We start from the raw sequence: 10,057 nt of genomic DNA, 5'->3' as shown, positions 1-10,057 counted from the left end.
CTGGCCCCCATTTTGTGTGGGGCAGAGGGTTGGCCGCCATGGCTTTGAGGGGTTGCTCGCTATGTCATGCAGGGTGAGAGCTGCTCGCCATTCTGTGGGCACTGTAGTGAGGCTGCAGCTGCTTCTTCTGGTTGGGGTGCACTGAGATGGGAGAGGAAACAAATAGCACAGGTTGCTTTGATAAAAAGCAGCGCCTACCCACCTCCTGCCCTAGAGGATTTGCTTATTAAGCTGTTAATATTGAAGGAGTCATGCTTTGTCTTAGTAGGTAAAAAGTTTGAAAACATACAAAAATGCCCACACTGTCCAAAACCCTTTGTGAGGTTTTCCATGCTGATCATTATATATGTCTGCTGGAAACGCAGCTTGTTGGTCTTAATATCTGTAGCTTTGTTGCCTGTTGAGGTGAGACCTTTTTGAAGTTACAGTAGGGCTTTCTGCAGTCCTACTGTACGATGAACATACTGTGTCTGTATTTAAGTCTTATTATGAAGTATTTGTTGCATAGTTGTCTTTGTAGAGGGCTTTAGGATTTATTTTGGGGTGACCTGCTGTGTGAGGCCACCTCAGAAACCACAAGGGGTGTTCTCTATCTATAAACACTGACTGGGAAATGGGTTGTAGAAGCCTTTTGGTTAAGTGTTAATAAGGAACTGACTAACGGAGTGGGGAAAACACAATATGTTCTGTTCTGATGGCTGTCCTTTCTTTCCCTTTTATCCTTCTTTCTGAAGTGCCTGATTGTCCTTACTGGGATGGTGAGTCATCTGGGAACATAGAAACAACTGTGGTATCCAGCAGGATGCAGACTTCAAGATGTAACTGTATTCAAAAAATAAAAGTATTTAGGGAAGGGGGAGTGAGCTAGAAATTGCTGTTCATTACCTGCTGGAGATTGATGAACTCTGGTGGGAAAAGTAGGCTGTATCCTGCATCCATTGTTGATGCACAGGTATCTAGAGCTTTGCAAGTGTGCATCTGACTGAAGCAATCTGATACAATTTCTGTGTAAGAGCTTCAGAGCCAAAAGCTCCACCTTGTTCACTACAAGTGTCAGGAGTAACCCTGGACAGAAAATGGGTTACAGCAATATTATTTGTTGTCTCTACTTATGTAATTTGGTTATTTATTTTATTGTATCTTTTTTGTTTGCTTTGGCTGTCTGGTCTTGAAGCATTTTGATTTATCTGCAGAACTTGACTGATCCTAAAGAGAAGTAGGAGCACAGTAAATCATGGGCCAGTTCAGACTTCCTATATTAAAGGAATCTTTGTTTATGCAACAAGGATTCATTCAGCAACATCCCCCTGCACAACATATTGGGTGTTTGCCGTGTTAACTCTTTGAGTTTAGTTTTGCTGGTGCAAACAACGGTACAGCTCCAGGAGATGAAACTGCTGACCTCTCTCTCCCAGGGGTTCTCTTTGAAGGCTGCTTTGACCACTTATGGCCAAGGTGAGTTCCCACAACTTATGTGTTGCCTTTAGCATTAAAGTTGTGCTTGCTGAAAACTGGTGAGAAGCTTTAAGAAATGCATCCCTTGCTTCATTTGAGCATTATTTATTAAGGTGCTCTGGGTGTTTGAAGGTGATGTTTCTGGGGTAGAAGGAAGACTGTGCCGTGACCAGCATGTGGGATTTGTGTGAGGCACAGATTCAGGTGAGGAAATGGTGTGCAACCTCAAGTCCTGTCAATCTTCCAGGAGTTGAGAGGTCTTGGCGTAAGTTAGAAGTCCTGTTAGAGAATTTGAATCTCAGGGGATGCTTACAGGCATCTGATGGATGGGAATGTGTTTCCGGCATCCAGGCTGGCTGGGTTTGAAGGAGTGACACAGTGCTGTAAATACCCTTGTCGTTTATGTTAGGTCAGATGGTGAAGTGTTGTTTTATGAGCTTACCTCTGAAAAGATGGAGGGTGTCCAGACCTCATTCATCTTCTGCAGTGTTTCTAAATGTTGTGGTTCCTTTTATTCTTAAGGGGGGGAGGGGAAGTAATTCTAGATTATTTATGTATCTGTATATTCAGAAAATAGCAAACTGAGGGCAGTTTGCATTTTATAGCTCCTCTGCACCATCACAAATAGCTTGTACCCAAAATCTTTGGGTTAAAACCAGCACAAACACCCCCTCTCCCCGAACGCACTCCCACACATGCAGCTCCAAGAGGAAAAAAATAGACTTTGTGATTAATTGTGGAGTGTTTGGTATGTGATCTAAGCTCGTAAGTGGCTCTTGGATCCCACGAGCAGAACCCTTCTGAAGCATCCTTTGTAGGCTCTTTGAGTGTACTCAGAGACGTTTTTGTTTGTTGTTTTATCTTTCTAAAATCTAGCTTTCCCCCCTGTTCTGGGTGTGGGATGGCTGCCAGTACTTGGTGACCCGTGACCCCCAGCTGCTGCTGTGCTCAGGAATGCTCGTTGGGCTCCAGCGGCACTGGGCGATGGAGGCTGCCCTTCCCTCTGATGTGTGCCCAGCGTGGGTGGTGGGAGCTGGCAGGGGAAGGGGCAAGGCTTGGGTAGGAGCAGAACTCTCGTGGCGGCACAGGAGCTTTCTGGGAACTCGAGCTTGCTCAGGCTGGATGTGAATAGCCTGGCCTCGGTTCAAGACGGTTTTAGTTCCTGCCGGGAACAGCAGCTGGTCGGTGCACAGAAGCCAAAGCCCGTAGATTTGCCCAGCGTAGCACTCAGGGGCATCACATGCTGCATGTACAGCTCTTGTAACACTGTAAACTTTGGGAATTTTTAGATCCAGAGCATGTCACTAATCATTTAGTCTTAGATTGCCTATAAATAGCTTCTTGTATCTGAACCTGCCCTTTAATGAGGCTATTTCTATCACGGGCAGAGGCTTGCACTGGAAATGCTCTACCTGGGATCCCTGCTGGGTCCTTTGTTGTCTTGCTGTGCATTCTCTGCTCTCTCCTGGCTGGCTGGTATTTGACAAGGAGGGTGTTCCAAACAATTTTAAGCTGCTTTGGTATGGACACTGTTGGGCTATACCTGAAAACCAGAAAATAAAGCTGACACTCCTGGATCTGGTTTGAATTTTTCTAACAAGGGTTCTTTTAGCAGGGACCAAGAGCACACATGGTTTGTCAGATGACAATAATTGATGAAAAGATGCCATTGCAGTCCTATTTTTACCCCCCCATGCCAAGCGAGTGTCAGCACAACCTTCTTCAGGCTTTACTGAGAGCAAGAACAGGCTGTTCCCAAGGGTCACAGTGTGCTGAAAGCAATGGATAATAGACTTCCTACCTGCTGGGTCCAAGCCTTGCATAAGCAATGTGCAAATTTGTGGCTGAAAGTTTCACAATGGCCTATTTTGAGCTGACAGATTTCTTGTGTATTTGTTTGCAAACAGTCAACATGGCTTAGGAAGGTCTTTGGAGAAGGAGCCCAGATTCCTGCTATTTGAGCACTCATCTCATTCCTGTTACAGGAATAGCAAGCTGTTATGTGTGTTGCCTCACCAATAGAGGGGGAATTTCATATTCAGCAAACCTTTGCTTTATATTAATCATCCAAATGGGTCACTTGCTGAAGCAAGCAAAAGTCCCAAACAATAAACTTGATTTTTAGTAATGCTTTTATGGGAATGATGAAGTTGCAAGGATGCAATTGGAGAAAATTATTTATTAATTTAAAAAAAGAGAGTGAGAAGAGCAGACGATCTTAAGTTTCTGTGGCACTAAAATGACCAAGGAGCAAGCCTTATGGGTCTCAAAATGACAGGTGGGTAAGTCAGAGCAAGTGGGGAGCCAGAAGAGTTGGGTATAAATATTTGGAAGTAAAATCACCTCTGCAAAACTCCTTTTGGCTCCAGTGGCTGCCAGTTCCCCTTCTGTTTGTTCAGCTCAAAGAAGAGAGTCTATATTTAGTAAAGCAAATGTGTATGAAATCTATATCAAAGCATTCTACGTGACAGGTTTTGGAGGTGGTGGTGAGATTTGGTACAAGGTGCAGGCACTGCAGAAAATCAATTGATGCTCTATTTTTATAATATGAAATTACTTAATCAATTACATACTCAGCATGGGCTAATGAATGATAACCTCTTATCCCCTAGCCTAACACTGCTCCTGGCAGGTGTTTTAGTTGATTCTGGCCTTGGCACTCGTGTTTGAACTAAGCTGTTGCTGCTCCCTTGATGCAACTCTTCTTCACTTGACAAAACTGGGGTCTCCTTTGCAATAGTATTTTTAAAAACACCAGATTGCTGATGATTCAGTGCAGAGGTGAGGGGCAAACCTTGGCATCTCCAAGAGCAGTGCTGGGGGTGGAAGAAAGCTCTGGTTATTTGTAATGTGACCTGACACAGCCTTTGCTGCAACTAAACATAGTTTGGTATTCTCTGCACCTGTCAGCCTCCTTTTTGCTGTGCCCATTTTGGAGGGGTGCACCCAGACCTAGACCTTTACCTGGAGCTGCCTCCCACATGTTTGAAGGGCAGTTGCTCACCTTTTTGTGTTCTGCTAAGGGAAAAAGTTATTTAAACCTCTTGGAGAATCTGTCCTTTGAGGCATTTGGAAGATGAGGAGAGAGGCAACCTGTACTGCTGCTGTCCCATGGAGCTTTAATTTGAGTAGTGCCTGTGGGAGCTTTGGCACTGAACTTTATGGGGTGTATAAGAGCAGCATGCTCCTCTCTCCCTGTAACAATTTCCCCTCGAAGTATGGCTGTATTGCATCTGTGACTTCTTTTTTCCTTTTCATCAAGGTTTTGCAGATTAGAGATGCATTTCAGTCAGGGAAAATTGCTGAGCAACATCATTGTGGGGTTTTTTTTGAAATGAGTAATAGAATATCATGATGACTGTGATCCTAATTATGATCTATCAATTTGAAATCCTAGAAATGCCATGTTTTGTAAAAACAAGCTCCTAGTGAACCCTCCAGCTTACTCCAATACTGTTGCTATGACAAACCAACCCCAGAGCATAAAGCAATTATCTGCCCAGTCCTGCTGCTGTTCAACAAAGATTTCAGGGAGTTGGTCACCTTAGTTTCAGCTTCAAATCCCTTATTTAGTCTGTGTTGCTTCTGCGAAAGTAACAAAATCCATTTTCACTGGAGGGCGGCGAACTTCAGGTCTGCATGAAGGACAGGTTTTTAATACTTTGTAGTTAAGTTCTACTTCTGGAATGCACTGCCAATGATTATTTAGAATAAGTGAGCTAATGTTGCAACACACATCTTGATGTAAACTGAATGTGTGTAAGAGGTTGGAGAGATAAAAGTGTAGCAGTACCCATTTTGTCTCGATTTTTAATTCAGATGGATTTTAAATGGAGTTTCTAAGGCTTGTACATGCAACCTGAAGAATTAATCTATAAGTGCACAGTGGCTCATTGTTGCAGAATATGTACTATCTTTGTTTAACAATTCCCAAAAGAAATTATTTTGTACTTGACACAGTTGCTCATCTGTAGAATATACAGCCTTGTAAAAAAGGTTCTATCAAGTCTTATTCCAAAGAGAACACTGCTTTTTGTTGAAAGATAATTGAAGGCTTACATGATGTCTGTTCTTTTGCTGTGGCAATATATGTTTTTGAAGATCTACTTGGCAGCATATGTATCATATACTTCATAAAGAAATTGCAGTGACCCTCTAGACTGACTTTTCCGGTGAAATGGCACATTCCAGCACGTTATGACACACTCATCTGGAAGAAAAAAATAGGAAAATACTGGCTTAAGGTACATTCTAAAGAGATATTTTCATATTGTAGGAAACTGAAAGGATTAGAGCAGGAAAAGTAAGTATTGAGAAATCAAAGACAGTAAAAATTTCTTACTATAAACGGGTGGTTTCTAGAATGTTTCTTAAACTCTTGAGATCTGTAATTGGCATATTGACTGTAGTTGTCATAAAATAACCCTGACCTAAATGCAGTTACCAATATAAATGTGTTTTCTTTGATATAGGAGTGAAAAATAAAAATAAATCCTCTCCTTTAGAGATGACACAAATATGTATTTTTGGTCCCTGTTTGTAGGCAGATGGAATGATGTATGGCAGAACACTTACCATGGTAACATAGATTATGACAGCTGAGACATTGACTATTTTACCCTTAAGATCCAGTGGAAGCCACAAAATGACTATAAAAGGTAACACTTCTATTGCATTTTTAATTATGTTAATGACTGTGTATTTCACTCAGAGCCCATTTAGTGTGTAATTTATATAATTCATGCGATGTAAATATCAAATCTAGAGGAACATAAACATGCATATAGAAATAGTACACATTTGGAGAAATCCTTTTCTTCTACTGGCCAAGGATCTGCACTTGGCATTTTGTGTTGGTTTTCTATACCTCCTGTGGATGGAAAACCTGTGCAAATGTAATTTTATCTTTTGCTTGTAACTAAACGTCTCTGTTAAGGATGATATTTTGGCGAAAGCAGTGTGGCATCTAGATGTGTGCTGCTTACATTACACCAGTCCTTAGACTGATGAGTTATTCTATGGGAAGCTGGAAAACTGATGTGAAAATTTTACACTGGTGGCCGGAAACAGTTGGAAACAAGGAAGCAGGAAAGATGGGAATATTCTATTTTCTAAGTCTAAATGAAATGTTGCAGGTCACAGGTGAAGTTACTTTTGTCTTGATTTAGGCAGCTTTTGATTTGTATCACCCACAATAGGAGATAGAACACAAGGAAGTTTTAAAAGGGCAGATCAGCATCTATGTCAGTTAAAAAAAAAAATTAAGAAGTCTGTATCAGGTTTTTGAGATGAGTTGTCATCAATCATGATTCCCTGCCATGAGCACTCATGTCTCGCCTTCTTGAGGAAGGAACATTCAGTAATCCTGCTTTACCTGGCAAGTGCTCTGCTCAGCTGGCATTGAGCTACTCCTCCAAAGAAGACAGTGTCAGAGCAGCTCTGAAACACGGTGTGGAACAGCAGCTACATCAGCTGTGGTCCCAAATGTAAGCTCCACGGAGTTGCCTTGTGTTTTGGTTTACTTCATTTTGAAACTGCAGGGATTAAAGACCAGTTGGTGTTACTCTGAATATGGGGGAAAAAACCCCCACAACTATTAAAGAAACCCCCAAACAAACCACCAGTCTTGGTGTTGCCATCAGAGCCCAGTGTTCGGCTGTGCTGCCAGACACAAACACTATTGAGAAGGGGTTGCTGGTGTACGTTAGTTGACAAGACAAATATTTCACTTCCGACTCCAAATTTACATTGTTGGGATTGCTCATGAGGAATTTGGACACCAGTAGACATGGGAAATGCTTGTGTTTACCCAGATGCAAGAACTTTAGAAAAAAAGTCATCCAACTAACCAAATATTTGAACAGCATACACATTTCAGATATCCAGTGTACAAATGTGTTTGTGTATCACACTGTCCTCCGTGCCTTAAGGGTTTTTAAATGCCCTTGCAAAGGAAGGCCTGTAGTTAAACATCTGCACTGGTTGAAGAACCCTGTAGGCACATGTGCAAGATTGCCTAGTTTGTGTAGTTGGGCAGTCTCTGAAGAGAGAACTCAGTAGGAAAAATCCCACTGTGTTCAGCCACTGATCTACAGAATTATTACATTTGGCCCTAAGTACTTTTTAATTCAATTTGGTTTGTATTTCCTAAGCTTTTTCATATGTTGGGTATTGGAAGTTGTTGTTTACTGTAGGTTTGCCAGAGCTAGCAAAGGTTGGACCTATTAAACCTGTATGACAAGACCTCTCAGATAATGAGATCTTGAAATTAGCAACATGATCTTCATTGTTGATACTTGTTCGTCTTGTGAGAGGTTGGATTTGCACCTATTGGAGACCAGATCTTGATTTCACATCTCTCTGCAAAAACTCGTCAGGCACACTGCTGTTTGCTCACAGAGAGGAAAATTGCTAGAGCTGAGGTAAGGATGTAGCTTTTGCTTGGAAACATCTGCACCCAGGCATGATGGTTTGTATCCTCACCTCTGGAATTGCCCTGCTGGATTATCAGCTGCTTGCAGGCACAGTTGTATTGGAAGCGTGGTTAACTTCAAGGTGCTGCTGGTGAGATGGAAGGGTAAGATTAAAAAAAAGATCTTTCCATCCTGGTGTCATATATATTAATGCATAAATAACTGATATATTGGAGTAGCTTTAAGCTAATAATTTGTAGCTTTGTAAGAAAAATGAATATGCAGCTTCCAAAATGTCAGTAGCACCTTTTTCATATCAGTTTCCCTGTTGGGAGCACTGCTGATTGTACAGCTTTTGTGTATTTGCTAGACATAACTGTGGTATTCGCTGTATTGCTTGATGATTGCAAGACCTCAACACTGAAATACTCTTAAAAAGCAAAATTAGGCAGTGATGGAGTGTTTGGGCAGCAAGTCCCAAGCAATATTATTTTGAATGACTGATCTCCCCCACAGAGGAAGAAACAAACAGGATGCTTGGCTGAAAGGGCCTTAAACCCAAACCTGGCTGTGTCAGCTCTTCAGCCTCGTGTTTTGAGTGACTGCGGTTGCTTGTTTGTTCTATTTGTTGGGCCAGTGCTCGTGGTTGTTATGTAGATGTGTCCAGAGGGTAAGTTCTATTTAACCAAAGAGATTTCCAGTAATACTCTTTTCTTGGAAGTGCCTGCCTGGCTGTTTTTTTATAGAATGGTTTACCAGATAAATCAAAACAGTTTTTGAAAAATGCCCTTGAACTGTAGGCCAGGCCTCCATACATGCATCCTCCCTTCTTTCAGCCAAAATGTCAGTGTAGGGCTTGATCAAAGCATTTTCCTCTGGAAATATTCAAAATTGTGAAAGATGAGACATAAAATTTCTGATAGAAAATTATTATTAACCAGTAAGAATTGTTGAGAGGATGGAGCATATCTGTAACTCTTGACCTTGGTCTAATGGGAATCTATGGGAATAAGAGTATCTAGACACTTATTTTGGGAAGCAGTTTACTTGGAGTTTTCTCTTTATTAGCCGCCTAAGAATTAATTTCAGACAGACATTTCCCATACACATTTTCTTAAAATGTGACTCATCTTGCAACTTTAATGTTCAAATAATTCAGGCGTCTCCTAGAGCAATTCTGATGGCTGCAAAGCTGCATTTCTTCCTCTCATTTCCTTCTAATGCTTTAGCAGTGTAGATTGGAAGGTGTTTTTGTCGAGGCACAGCCTTGAGTCGTGCCAGGCCAAGATGCTGATGGATTCAGACAGTCTGGTTTGCCAAAGCAGCTGTTCTTTAAAACTGATACTAAAACAAACCTGGCTTTTGTGAGCATCAGCAGGGGAAATTCAGGTTGAAAGGTTATGGTTTTAAAAAAATGACACCTTTCATGTGACAGCCAGTTAACTTGTTCACCAGCAAAAGAAAACAAGCTAGGACTTGAAGTGCTCTGAAACTCTTTTGGTGGTATTTGTCACATATCTTCTTTCAAGTCCAAAAGCTGTGAAATTCTTCTTTAAAAAGTAACTGGTAAACCTTTTCCTAAAATAAATGTTTTCTTGTTGCTTTTTTTGCACAAACCATTTGTTAAGAGGTAAATTACAAGTATTGAGGAAGGCAATACTCTTCACAGAGGGGGCCCTCTGTAAAAACTGCATTTAACTAAGAGCAATAGCAAAAACAAAAGAGGATAACTTTTGTACAGGGAAGTTGGGGAGGGTCACTTTTAATGGGAATTGAAAGATAGACGGGAGAGAGAAGAGGTAAACAAAACTGAGAGTGGGAAGGAAGCAAAGAAAAAACAATGGAAGGCATCAAAGCAATTGGAAATGAAAGCAGAATACTTTCAGCTTTGTCCCACTGTTGAGAAATTACAGCCCAAAATATCTTTCTGATACGTGAAAGGATAAGCATTTAAGATATGCTCTTCTTTTATTTAATAAGTATGTGAAGGGCATGCTTTTTTTAATGAGCAAATATCTGAGAACCAGAGTGGCTGATTTCAGTCACAAAACCCAATTCCTTTAATTATTCTTTCACTGGTGGGGAGAAAATGAAATTGTGCTTTTATGGGTGTTGCAAAGTATTTTTTTGACATCTTGGGATGAGTTGCAGAATGAAAATGTCAGAGAGAAAAAGGAATCAAGTGCAAC

The 10,057-nt window shown here is 41.2% G+C and overlaps 1 protein-coding gene across 2 annotated transcripts in view; it reads left to right on the top strand.

The window, feature by feature from the left end:
* ANK2 (ankyrin 2) overlaps nucleotides 1–10,057 on the top strand; it is a 247,997-nt gene that overhangs the window by 5,593 nt on the left and 232,347 nt on the right. The window contains exon 1 of one of the 2 annotated variants that reach the window (XM_042026802.1): nucleotides 1,432–1,455. The exons of the other annotated variant lie outside the window; for it this stretch is intronic. Coding sequence (XP_041882736.1) covers nucleotides 1,447–1,455 — 9 coding nt within the window. The 5' untranslated portion in view covers nucleotides 1,432–1,446. Of the gene's footprint in view, nucleotides 1–1,431; nucleotides 1,456–10,057 lie in introns of those variants that run through there. 2 annotated transcript variants of the gene reach the window in all.

The sequence above is a fragment of the Corvus kubaryi genome, unplaced genomic scaffold (assembly GCF_017639235.1).
Source record: "Corvus kubaryi isolate FWS band 111438036 unplaced genomic scaffold, C.kubaryi_AGA036_p1.0 37292, whole genome shotgun sequence".
Lineage (NCBI taxonomy): Eukaryota > Metazoa > Chordata > Aves > Passeriformes > Corvidae > Corvus > Corvus kubaryi.
This window is presented reverse-complemented; position numbering and strand designations above follow the sequence as displayed.